Source organism: Globicephala melas, chromosome 19, assembly GCF_963455315.2.
Source record: "Globicephala melas chromosome 19, mGloMel1.2, whole genome shotgun sequence".
Lineage (NCBI taxonomy): Eukaryota > Metazoa > Chordata > Mammalia > Artiodactyla > Delphinidae > Globicephala > Globicephala melas.
Genome location: NC_083332.1, coordinates 56,298,451 through 56,310,891, shown reverse-complemented (window position 1 = coordinate 56,310,891; position 12,441 = coordinate 56,298,451). Strand labels below are relative to the sequence as shown.

Below are 12,441 nucleotides of genomic sequence, written 5' to 3'. Positions count from 1 at the left end.
CAAAATGAAATCCTTCCCAGCCAGGGGTCAATTCGTGTGTGTGTGTGTGTGTGTGTGTGTGTACACAGCGCCTGCAACTTTCCATAGAACCAGACTCCTGACAAGGAGACAAAATATTGGCCTCTCTGGGAGACCTCTGAAGGTGGATGCCAACGTTCCTTTCTACATGGTTTTTAAGTCTTTGGTTCCTTCAGCAGCAAAGGTTAGTCTTAGCATCATTGCCTGCTCAGTGATCAGAAATGGAACTGTAAAAATAGGGAAAACATGGAAACTCAGAGATAGAGATTTTAAAAGATACATGCAGAGTGAATATTCAGGAGTCTGGAGAGCCTCATCCATCCACCCATCCATTCATCCATACAAGCAATAACTGATTGAGCTGAGCCCCTCCTATTTATCAGGCACTGCCTGTGCTCAGCGTTGGGGGTGCACAAAGACGGAGGTGCAGGTCTAAAGGCAGAAATTGGAGGTAGTTACAGCAGTAGATGTGCCCTGAAAGGGCTCCCGCGAAGCTGGAACACATGGGTTGGACACGTCGGGAGACTCATGTAGTGAGCATGATGCATAGGTGACGGTGGACGAGCAACCTGCACATCATAGAGATGCGAAGACCTCCGCGCTTCCTAGAGAGGCCCGGAAGTGGAGCCAGGTGGCCGGTCTGACGGCTCCGGCGCCGAGCGCGGGCGGTAGCGATCGTGATAGGCCTGGCTTGCAAGTTCTCGAGCAGACCCGGCGTCGCTGTCGTTTTCTGCTACTGTGAGTGGGCCTGGGGAGGGGGGGCCGCTCCTCCGCGGGGACCTGGGCTCGGCTGACGGGGGCTCTCAGGCTCGCACGTGCTTCGGGACCCGCGGAGGGCGACCCAGCCCGTACCTGCGCCGGGTGGCAGCCCAGGTGGGACGAGCCCACTGGCTTCTGGTACGGGGCGCGGTCGTGAGTGATGATGACCGAAGTCCTCCCCTTTTTACTTCTCTCGGATTCCAAGGAGTGGGGCTCAGCGTGGCTTTCTAGAATGTCGCGAAGGTCTCAAGCACAGGCTAGCTTCTTTTTCTCGTTTTCTTCTTTCTTTTTTTTTTTTTTTTTCTTTGTGCGGTACGCGGGCCTCTCACTGTTTTGGCCCCTGCTGTTGCGGAGCACAGGCTCCGGACGCGCAGGCTCAGCGGCCATGGCTCACGGGCCCAGCCGCTCCGCGGCATGTGGGATCTTCCCGGACCGGGGCACGAACCCGTGTCCTCTGCATCGGCAGGCGGACTCTCAACCACTGCGCCACCAAGGAAGCCCTTGTTTTCTTTTTTTTTTAAAGATATTTGGGCCCCAAGCTCAGAGCTTTCAACAAGCATCTGTATCGAGCTAGACTTGATTCACATTTTTAATTTTCATCGCACTTTGGGGGTAAAGATTACCTTCTCTTGATGACAAATGATTCTGGTTTTCCATTTAAGTGGCCATGTAAGGTTACCATTTAAAATGAACGTATTTATTGTTAAAAGATAAGTAGTTTTAAATGAAACACAATAGGGAAGACAGTACCAGAGATACCAGGTGTGACAGAAATTATGAACGTGGGAAGTGCACAGCACTGCATTGTCCCAAGCCAGCTGGGGACTCCTACAGACCTGGCTTCAAGTCCTAGGTCCAGCTCAGCCACTGACACCTGCATAATTTGTGGACCAGTTTGTTTGTTTGTTTGTTTTTGAAAGATTTTTTTCCAACTTTACTAGGATATAATTGACGTATAACATTGTGTAATTTTAAGGTGTACAGTGTGATGACTTGTTACGCCTATATATCGTGAAATAATAACCACAATAAGGTTAGTTAACATCTCCATCACCTCACAGAATTACAGTTTTTTTGTGTGTATGGTGAAAACTTTAAAGATGGACTCCTTTAGCAACTTTCAAGCATGTAATACAGTATCATTAAATATGGTCCCCATGCTGTATGTTAGATCCCCAGAATTTAATTCTTAGACCCTTTGACCAACATTTCCTCATTTCCCCCATCCCGAAGCCCCTGGCTGCTCTCTGTTTCTAGAGTTCAGCTTTTTTAAGGTTCTTTGTGTAAATGATATCATGCAGTGTTTGTCTTTGACTTATTTCACTTAGCACAGTGCCCTCAAGGTCCATTTGTGTTGTCACTAATGGTAGGATTTCCTTCCCTTTTCAGTGGCTGAATAATATTTCATTGTGCGTGTGTGTGTGTGTGTGTGTGTATATATATATATACACACACACACACACACACACACACACATTTCCTTTATCCATTCATCCATTAATGGGCACTTAGGTTGTTTCTGTGACTTAGCAATTGTGAATAATGCTGCAATGAATATGGGGGTGCAGGTACCTTTTCCAGATAGTGATTTCATTTACTTTGGATATATTTATGCGTAGGCAAGGTTCTTAACCTCTAAGCCTTTTCCTCATATCTGAAAAGCTGAGGATAATAACTACCTCAGAAGATTGTCCTGAGGCTTCAGTGGTAAACCTTAAAGCACCTAGCCCATAATAACTAATAAATATAGCCATAGTTGTTATTTTCATTTTAGCAAGGAGGAAACAGGATCAGAGAGGTTCAGTGACTTTGCCAGGGTCACACAGGGAATTGGTGGGAGAACCAAGTCTAGGACCCAGATTTTCTGATATCTAACCTCGGAAGCTTAACCCTGCCTCCAAACTCTACCTCATGGGAGGGAATGGGGCGCCTCCTGCCTCCCCGCTGGAAATTGGAAGGACTCCTTTCAGGTTGCAGAATATGTTAGCTGTTAAAGCCCCCACAGGACTCTGGTCAGCACTGACTTGGCTGCTTCAGGTCAGGGACTCTGCACAGCCCCGAGTGCTTGTTGTGGTTGAGGCGTAAGCTGTGGAGTCAGACGCACCTGGGTTCCAGTAGGTACTGCTCCCTGCTCCCCCATCTACTAGCTGCAGTAAATGGGATTAAGCAATTAGTACTCGCCTCAGAGGGTTGTTAGGAGCGTCAAGGGAAATGATTTGTGGAGAAGGCCTAGCATGATGCCTGGCACACAGTCAGTGCTTAATAAATGCCAGATGACAATACTTTGATATGTTGAAGTGGCAGGCATGCTGACCTAGAGGGGAGGAAGCACAAGTGTAGTACTTGCAGGTACAGCAGAAAAGGGCATTTGAAAAGTTTGCAGAGCATTCCCTGCATTTGGATTTACCGGGTGTGTGATCCACCAAATACTCCTCGTTCCTGCAGACATTCCTGGGGAAGTGGCCTAGGCCTGTATGGAGTTTATGTGGTAGTTTGGGAAGCAGGTGGGCAATACCGATTATAAAATTATGTAATTACTTTTATCATAAGCATCATGAATAATTGCAAGGATATTTTGTGCAACAAATATCTAGGCAAAAGGAGTTTGAGTGGGTAGCTGGATGAGAAGATAAGGTGATGAGAATTAGCTTCCCTGCCCACCGTCAGTTGTATTCAAAACTGTGTGTGCAAATACCACTGTTTGTCATGAGTATATCAACTTTCCACTTAATGCTGTGCCCTTAGTTTTCTTCCCAAATGCGTTTGGCCTTTTAGGTTTCGCACCTCACATCCTTTTACCTGTATCAGGGTGACTCTCCTTATTGTTTCTAACTTCTTCATCTTTATGGCCTTGACTGCTTTGTATTGAACACAAATAACTTTCAGGTCACATATGGAATTTCAACAGCACCATTTCTAAGCCCTCTAGTCTCAATATACTTTCCTGGTCTCAATACAGTAAGAACACAGTTACCTTTTGCCTCTGGTCAGTACTTGGGCAGTAATTTAAAACACACCATCAAAGGGTTAAACTACCTGGAGATATTTTTATCTCCCTTAAAGTAAATACGGTAAATTTTTGTTTTTATGAAAGCCATCTTCAATTCTGCTCTCTGTTCCGTACTCTAGTGGCACCTAGGTTTGTATATTGCATTATAATACCAGAGAGTTAGTGGCATCGTCCTGTTGAACCCTGGAGATGAAGGAACTGTGTGCATAAGTTAAGGTTCTTATTACTGATCCTTTGCAGTTAATTAGGTCTTTGTAAATCTAAAGTACTCCCAGTCATTTTTATGAGTTTCTTCTCATAATTTCCCTGTGAGATGTCAATTTTATTACCCTCGTTCTATCTTAGTATTATCAAGGGGTCAGGCAGATTTTAAATTTCATTTTTTCTTGTTTGTAATTAAGATTCCTTTTTTTGGATCGTGTACTTAACCTTAACCTGTATCTGCTAAAATGATGGCTCAGATCACATGTGACCCTCCCCCCAACCCAGAGGGAAGCAACTACTGAACAAAGCCACGTTTTGGAAGAGCCTTAAAGAAACTGAGATTATAAACACTGGTCTGAGTACCCAGCCCTAGAAGGAATCAGGTGGAAACTAATAAAACAGAAGCCATGAAATATGAAAAATCAGGCAGCTGATTGAGAGAAAACTGTGTACACTCTCTTTCTCCCCGCTGGCTTAGTGTTCGTGGGAATTTCTTTTGGTTGCCTGCAAAATGTGTCTGCAGCGATTTTTCTGTGCTCGTTGACGCAGGGAACCAGGAAAGGAGGAGGTGGCCTCTGGGTGATACCGTTTGTTAATGGCTGGTCATCTGCGAAGGTTGCAGGCTTCTTCCATTGCTGTTTATCTTGTGAAATGATTACGTTTTCCTTACTCGTCACCACGCGTCTGACCCTGCAGATCAGGTCAGTTACACGAGTTCTTGCCCCAGATCATTCTGGACGAGTTGGAAGGTAATGAGGAGTAGCATGAATAGGCCTGACAGGTACCCTGAAGCATTGATAATTTGAACTTGTACATTCCTGGCGTGATTAATGTGCACATGAGCCATGACTGACCTGTGGTCTTATGACTGGACTGGAATGTGCAGTTTTAAAAAACAAAGGACAATGAAAGATTAGGAAGAATTTCTGTTGGAAAATTTTTAACTGGACCCTTTGAGGCCTTGTCCATTTTCTGATTTCCTTACAGAGGAATTCTTGTGGAGATGCTAAGAATATGTTAACCTTTTTTATCTGGCATCCTCTTAATGAAAACTCTGTTAACCAAACAGAGCACTTTTAAAACCCGTGTGGGCTGTTTCGGTTAACGACATCACCTTCCTCACACTTCACCCGGGCCCCGCCTGTTGCCGCCACCTCATCCTAATTTCAGTTGAGCACCCTGGCATTTCACCCTCATCGGCCCTTGCCTAGACTCTTTCCTCCTCCAGGGAAAGCTTAATCTTTCACAAGGACCAAAGTGAGCCCGATGTTCCGTAAACGTACAAAGACCCTCTGTTGTCTAGAGCAGCGGTCCTCAACCTTTTTGGCACCAGGGACCGGTTTCGTGGAAGACCATTCTTCCACGGACTGGGGGCCGGGGGCAGGGGCGATGGTTCAGGCAGTAACGCGAGTGACGGGGAACTGCAGGTGAAGCTTCGCCCTCCCACCCGCCGCTCACCTCCTGCAGTGCGGCCCGGTTCCTAACAGGCCATGGACCGGTACTGGTCGGCAGTCCAGGGGTTGGGAACCTCTAGTCTATAGAATAGAGTTCAGGCTCCCCCAAAGGGGATGCCAAGCTGTCTCCAAGCCGACTCCAGCCATCTGTCCGCCCTAAATCACCAGCCACACACTTCGGCTTCAGTTTGCACGCCCCGTATCGGTTGCCCAACACAAGCCCACCCTGTTGCTCTTCTGTTCATGTGTTTTGCCCCCTCAGCCTGTAGTAGCCCTCTGCCTAGCCTCAGCCTGCCTCCATCCTCCCGTTGTCCCCGGTCTGCTCTAGTGCTTACTCTTCAGTGAGGTCTTCTCGGACCTGCCCTTCAGAATCAACTTATCCCATCTCCCTTCGACCTCAGTGCCCCCACGGCACCTGGTTTATACCAACATTGCAGTAATCTTGGTTTCTCCTTTTTGCCATGTACTTTAGGTATTTGTAGACGCTTCTCTCCTCCAGCATAAGCTCCAGAATGCAGGAATTCTGTCTCATTTTGCTTTATGTCATTTTCACGCCAGAACTTTTATTTTTAAGAGATGTTAAATTAAAATGGCAACATTGATTGGCATACATAATAACGACTCTTAGACACTGCAGTGCCCTGCATAATTTGTGCCCATCATCATTTTACTAAATTGCATGTATTATTTCACAGTGTTCAAAATCATCCGTAAGCAACAAATGCTTGTGAGTATCTACTGTCTCTGAGGTTCTGGTGGGAACACGCCGGTGAGAAAGGCTGAAGGTTTCGGTTCTCATGGCACCTACGTTCTGTTGGAAGGAGATCGGGAGTCAAAAAGGAAACATAAATTTAGATAGTGAAATGTGCGATGGAGAAAACAGAGCAGCGTTTAGATAAGGGAGAGCTCTTCGAGAAGGGGTGATCAGAAACACCTCTTTGCGTTGAGTAAGTGGCCCTTGAGCAGACCTAAATATTGAGAAGGATGCAGCCAGGCGAAGATCTGGTGCAGAGGTGGTTCACCAGAGGTGAAGCAAGAAGTGTGTGTAGGGACTTCCCTGGTGGCTTAGTGGTTGAGAGTCGCCTGCCGATGCAGGGGACATGGGTTCGTGCCCCGGTCCGGGAAGATCCCACATGCCGCGGAGCAGCTGGGCCCGTGAGCCATGGCTGCTGAGCCTGCGCGTCCGGAGCCTGTGCTCCACAACGGGAGAGGCCACAGCAGTGAGAGGCCCACGCACCACAAAAAAAAAAAAAAAAGAAGAAGAAGTGTGTGTAGACCTCAGGGCACAGATGAGCTTGGCATCTTCAAAAAAGGGGAAAAGTTCAGGTGGCTGGAGGGTAGAGTACCAGTGGTGGAAGAGTGAGCTGAAGTCAGAGAAGGAGGTTGCCACCAGGTCGTGATGGTGACAGTAAGAAGTCTGGGTTGAAATGTCAGTGACTGACATCTTTTGTGTTTGGAAGCAGCATCTGTTAACAAAGTCACGTGATTACGTTAAATGATAGAATTGACTACAGCAAGTTTTATGCCTACTCCAAATCCAAGTGGGAGTGTTCTGCACTCCGAAAATAATAGAAACATAAGGTCACTGTTGGGTATATTAAAGGGATGCCGGGATGTTCATTCTTTACGGATTTTCTTGTAAGCACAGTGGCAGCGGCAATTGCTTTGTCAAACCTTGGGACTCCATCAGCCATCCTCCACATCATTTTGCTCAGTTTTCCTAATATTTCTCAGTCTTCTGCATACCCTCAAGCCACTGAGACAGTCACTTGCTGAATCTTGTCTTCAGCTGTCACACCAACTGCTTTCTGCATGAATGATCTGATTGGCTTTCCTGGCACTCACATCTCCTTAGTAGAGTTTTCCAGAAGAACCCAACAAACTTTTTGTAACCCTGTGCTTTTGAGAGACCTAATCATGGTATGTGGGAATGTAAGAGAAAAATCAAATCCCCAGACTCTAGAGCCTGAAGAAAAGGAAATTCAAGAAGTGACATCCGTGGAGCACCTGCACTATGTCAGGCATTTTTCATACACTGTCCCATTCGGTCTCCATAAGCCTGTGAGCTTATCATTAGCTCCGCTTTTTAGATGCAGCAACAGGCACAGAGGGACGAGCTTGTCCAAGTGATAGGGCTCTTGGTTGCTTGCAGTCTCCCTGTCTAACCGCACCGCTGAGTGTCTCCAGTGACTTGAGTGAGTGAGTGTGTGTGTGTGTGTGTGTATGTGTGTATTCCCAACACATTTGAGGACCCGCATGCCTCCTGTTCCATTTCTTCTTAAGTGGAAAGAGTTGAGTGGCCCACTTTTTGCTTGTTCTGTCTTGTTTTTGAGAGAAAGGGCTCTTGGAGCCTTGAGAAAATAATAAAAATATAAAAATAATTATTATTTTAGCATAGAAGCGGAGGGAGGGAGAAGCAAGATCCCCATAGGTATTGAGCACATGCTGTACTTAGAAGATTTCCTGGGTGGGGGAACATGGTTTGCTACACAAAGGATGTTTTTGTCCCCCCCCACCTTTTTTTTTTTTTTTACATATAGGGTTAATAAAACACCAGTATTTTTAAAAAATAAATAAATAAATAAATTTATTTATTTATTTTTGGCTGCATTGGGTCTTCGTTGCTGCACGCAGGCTTTCTCTAGTTGCGGCAAGCGGGGGCTACTCTTGCGGTGCGCGGGCTTCTCATTGCGGTGGCTTCTCTTGTTGCAGAGCACGGGCTCTAGGCGCACGGGCTTCAGTAGTTGCGGCTCGCAGGCTCAGTAGTTGTGGCTCATGGGCTCAGTTGTTGTGGCACACGGGCTCAGTAGTTGTGGCGCACGGGCTTAGTTGCTCCGTGGCATGTGCAATCTTCCCGGGCCAGGGCTTGAACCCGTGTCCCCTGCATTGGCAGGAGGATTCTTAACCATGGCACCACAAGGGAAGTCCCAAAACACCAGTATTAAACTGTGCTGTAGTGTGCTGTTTAAAAACAAAGATGTTGGAAATTGCTTTAAAGTTCTGTCCTGGAGTTTCTTCTGGTGTGTGGGGAAGATGCCTCTCTCTACCAAATGTGAACGACTTCTTTTCCAAAAGGCTCTAATTTTCTGAGGATTCAGAATAAATGCCTTACATTTGGAGAGTGCTTTGTGGTTTTCAAAGCACTCCCATGTACATTATCTTATTTAACCTTCACATTGACCTTGCCAGGCAGTCAGGGCAGATATTACTGTTCCCATGATTCATAGGTAGAAATGTGAAGCCCAAGAAGAGAAAGGAGGGGTGTGGGGAAGAGTTGGTTAATGTCACAAAGCCATGACGGGAACCCAGGTCTTAGCTTTTCTTTCTACTCGAGCGTATTGCCTTTTTGTTTTTGTTAACTCCAAATGAGGGACAATCACATTTGCGTCTGGATCAGTAACAGTGATGCGTACTACTTTCTTATAGGTCCAGTTATCCTTGACTGCCATATATGGATTCCCAAAACTCTCTGAAGGAAACAGTCCTCGTTACAGGAGGAGGTGGCTATTTTGGCTTCCGGTCAGTGCATCTGCAAAATATGTCCATGGAATTATTTTATTGGTAGTTGCTGGGAAAAGTATAGCTTTCAGCTCACACTAATGCAGTGCAGACTTTTACTTGTTTATATAGTGTTAAACCAGGAATGAACCGTGTTGCCCACGGCTCAGATACTGAAATGGAGAACTACAGGTACATGCTGCTTTAAGAAAAATTCTTTATAAAGCCATTGAATGCGGGAGGGGAGATATGCACACCACCGAAAACAATTTAACATAATCGCTGTTTTTTCACAATTACCTTATCATTCATAAATATTCTGAAGAATAGATGGTGAATGGGGGGTGGGGGAATGTAACATGTAGACATCACCGTCTTTGAAGATAAAGCCTCTCTCATTTTAATTTAAGTGAATGTGAAGATTCTCATTTTTGAATATTTGCATAAGTAAGACTTGTACCAGTGAACATGTAAAGTGAGGAGCTCAGGATAAGCCAAGAAGACTGGGAAAATTATTTTACACACTTCTCCTAGGCACAGCTTAGAAGTGATTTGATCTGACTTTTACTCTTGCTTGTTTCAGCCTAGGCTGTGCTCTGAACCAGAAGGGAGTCCGTGTGATTCTGTTTGACATCAGCAGCCCTGCTCAAACCATTCCAGAAGGAATCAAGTTTATCCATGGAGACATCCGCCACCTCTCTGACATAGAGAAAGCCTTCCAGGATGTGGATGTCGCTTGTGTGTTCCATATTGCCTCTTACGGTATGTCAGGGCGCGAGCAACTGAATCGAAACCTGATTGAAGAAGTGAACGTGGGGGGCACAGACAACATCCTCCAGGCTTGCAGGAGGCGAGGGGTGCCAAGGTTAGTTTATACGAGCACCTTCAATGTCATCTTCGGAGGTCAAGTTATCAGAAATGGAGATGAATCTCTGCCTTACCTACCTCTTCACCTCCATCCTGATCACTACTCTCGGACCAAATCTGTTGCAGAGAAGAAGGTGCTGGAGGCCAATGGTACAGCCCTGGAAAGGAGTGATGGGGTCTTGAGAACCTGTGCTCTGAGGCCGGCTGGCATCTATGGGCCTGGAGAACAGAGGCACCTCCCCAGGATAGTAAGCTACATTGAGAAGGGCCTGTTCAAGTTTGTGTACGGAGACCCCAAGAGTCTGGTTGAATTTGTCCATGTGGATAACTTGGTGCAGGCTCACATTCTGGCTTCAGTGGCCCTGAAAGCTGACAAGGGCCACATTGCCTCTGGGCAGCCCTACTTCATCTCAGATGGCAGACCTGTGAACAACTTTGAGTTCTTCCGGCCTTTGGTTGAGGGCCTGGGCTACAAGTTCCCATCCATCCGCCTGCCCTTGACTCTCATCTACTACTTTGCTTTCCTAACCGAGACGGCCCACTTCATTCTGGGTCGACTGTACAACTTCCAGCCCTTCCTCACCCGCACTGAAGTTTACAAAACCGGCGTCACACATTACTTTAGCCTAGAGAAAGCCAAGGAGGAGCTAGGTTATGAGGCTCAGCCATTTGACCTCCAGGAAGTAGTAGAATGGTTTAAAGCCCATGGTCATGGCAGAAGTCCTGGAAGTCGTGACTCTGAGTGTCTTGTTTGGGATGGGCTGTTGGTCGTACTCTTGGTTATAGCGGTTCTCGCATGGCTGCCGCCTTCTGTGATTCTGTCAGTGTGAAGGAGGAGCTAGAAATAAGGAGCTGATCACACTTGCTGAGATGGTTTTCAAGAAACACAGGTTTTGGACTTGGTGGCACAGTGGTAAAGAATCCGCCTTCCAATGCAGGGGACATGGGTTCAAGCCCTGGTCCAGGAATATCCCACGTGCCGCGGAGCAACTAAGCCCGTGCGCCACAACTACTGAGCCTTCGCTCTAGAGCCCTCGAGCCACAACTGCTGAGCCCGCATGCCACAACTACTGAAGCCCGTGCGCCTAGAGCCCATGCTCCGCATCAAGAGAAGCCACCACAGTGAGAAGCCCACACACTGCAACAAAGAGCAGCCCCCGCTCGCCGCAACTAGAGAAAGCCTGTGCACAGCAACGAAGACCCAACGCAGCAAAAATAAATAAATAAATTTATAGGAAAAAAACCCCACACAGGTTTGAAAAATAGACAGACAGATAGACAGACAGATAGACCTGGTGTCAGATTTTGGATCTCCAAATCGCTGCTTAAGAATAGATTCTTGGATTAAGTCTTTATTTCCTACCTCCTTGCACAAATCATGAAGGGAGAAATAGAAGGGAAAGAGGGAAGAGATATGGGGATATATGTATATGTATAACTGATTCACTTTGTTATAAAGCAGAAACTAACACACCATTGTAAAGCAATTATACTCCAATAAAGATGTTTAAAAAAAAAAGATAAGTTTGAGATTTGGTTCCTTGGGTCCTTCTTTCGATCAGTACAGTACAAGTCACTCTGGAGCCATAGAGCTAAACTTGCTTAGATGGGAAATGTCTTGCTTGAATTTCTCAGAAGCCAAAAATGTACTTACTTCCATTCCGTACACTCGGTATCTGCTTCACGCGGGCTAAAACACACACTGATACGGGAACGGCAGGATGCTAACAGGCTTGAAAATGTGTGAAAAACACCAACTGGGCTACAGCCCAAGCCTCTGAGGAGATGGTGGCCGTCACAGAGGAGGTATTTGCTGTTCACGGCGTGCGTTTTGGGAATTAGCTTTTGCCCTTTGTGATATAAGGGTGTTATGCCTGTGTGACCACATGGTAATGTTGATGTTGACACAAATCACAAATAGACCTTTCTCTTGCCTCGCAGGATTCTTTTGAGGGTTAAATTAGACAAGGCATATAAAGTGCCACTCAACACGCTTAAGCCATTTTTTTTGTTTTTTGGTGTACACGGGCCTCTCACTGCCGTGGCCTCTCCCGTTGCGGAGCACAGGCTCCGGACGCGCAGGCTCAGCGGCCACGGCTCACGGGCCCAGCCACTCTGCGGCATGTGGGATCCTCCCGGACCGGGGCACGAACCCGCGTCCCCCGCATCGGCAGGAGGGCGCTCAACCACTGCACCACCAGGGAAGCCCTAAGCCATTATTTTTATCAATATTGTTATTATGCATTCCTTATGAGGGTTTTCTTCCTCAGGGTATTCTGTTTAGAGGGTGCTGATGTGACTGACCTTTCTGGAATGCCTTTGTGGTGTGTCCTCAGAGTCTGTAACGAGCGTGTTTAAATATATTCAGTGTTTGTAAAGTTGTGGTCTCTGAGGAGAGATCGAAGTCTAGGAAACAGCTAAAAAGCTGATGATTCATGAGGATGTTCAAGCTAATGATGCCATTTGCAATTAAAAAATAAAGCATAACTCTCAAGCGATAGACTGGTTTTCTTACTGGGAAGAATTTCGGTTCTCTGAAGGCCACTTCCAGTGAGGAATGTTCTGAACGATGGCAGCATCGTCTGGCCACCCCGGTGACTGCTGTGGCACACGTTCAGGTTGCACTGTTGC

The 12,441-nt window shown here is 46.5% G+C and overlaps 1 protein-coding gene across 5 annotated transcripts; it reads left to right on the top strand.

Moving 5' to 3' along the window:
• Positions 1-636: 636 nt before the first annotated feature.
• Positions 637-11,301, top strand: SDR42E1 (short chain dehydrogenase/reductase family 42E, member 1). Of its 5 annotated transcripts, XM_060289552.1 has the most exons (4): positions 637-756; positions 4,541-4,692; positions 8,872-8,964; positions 9,527-11,301. In XM_060289552.1, exons 3-4 carry the CDS (start codon positions 8,897-8,899, stop codon positions 10,638-10,640), a joined length of 1,182 nt encoding a protein of 393 aa, XP_060145535.1. In that variant the 5' UTR covers positions 637-756; positions 4,541-4,692; positions 8,872-8,896; the 3' UTR covers positions 10,641-11,301. The 5 variants fall into 5 exon arrangements, with proteins under 5 accessions (XP_060145535.1, XP_030719099.1, XP_060145536.1 ...); XM_030863239.2 differs by lacking the exon at positions 4,541-4,692 and having other exon boundaries at positions 661-756; XM_060289553.1 differs by lacking the exons at positions 637-756; positions 4,541-4,692 and adding an exon at positions 775-915.
• Positions 11,302-12,441: the final 1,140 nt, after the last annotated feature.

Excerpts from the sequence above, each read along its gene's own strand:
- SDR42E1 (XM_060289552.1), top strand. The coding sequence starts at position 8,897 with ATGGATTCCCAAAACTCTCTGAAGGAAACAGTCCTCGTTACAGGAGGA. Across the intron at positions 8,965-9,526 it reads GGTGGCTATTTTGGCTTCCG|CCTAGGCTGTGCTCTGAACC; the intron begins GTCAGTGCATCT and ends TGCTTGTTTCAG.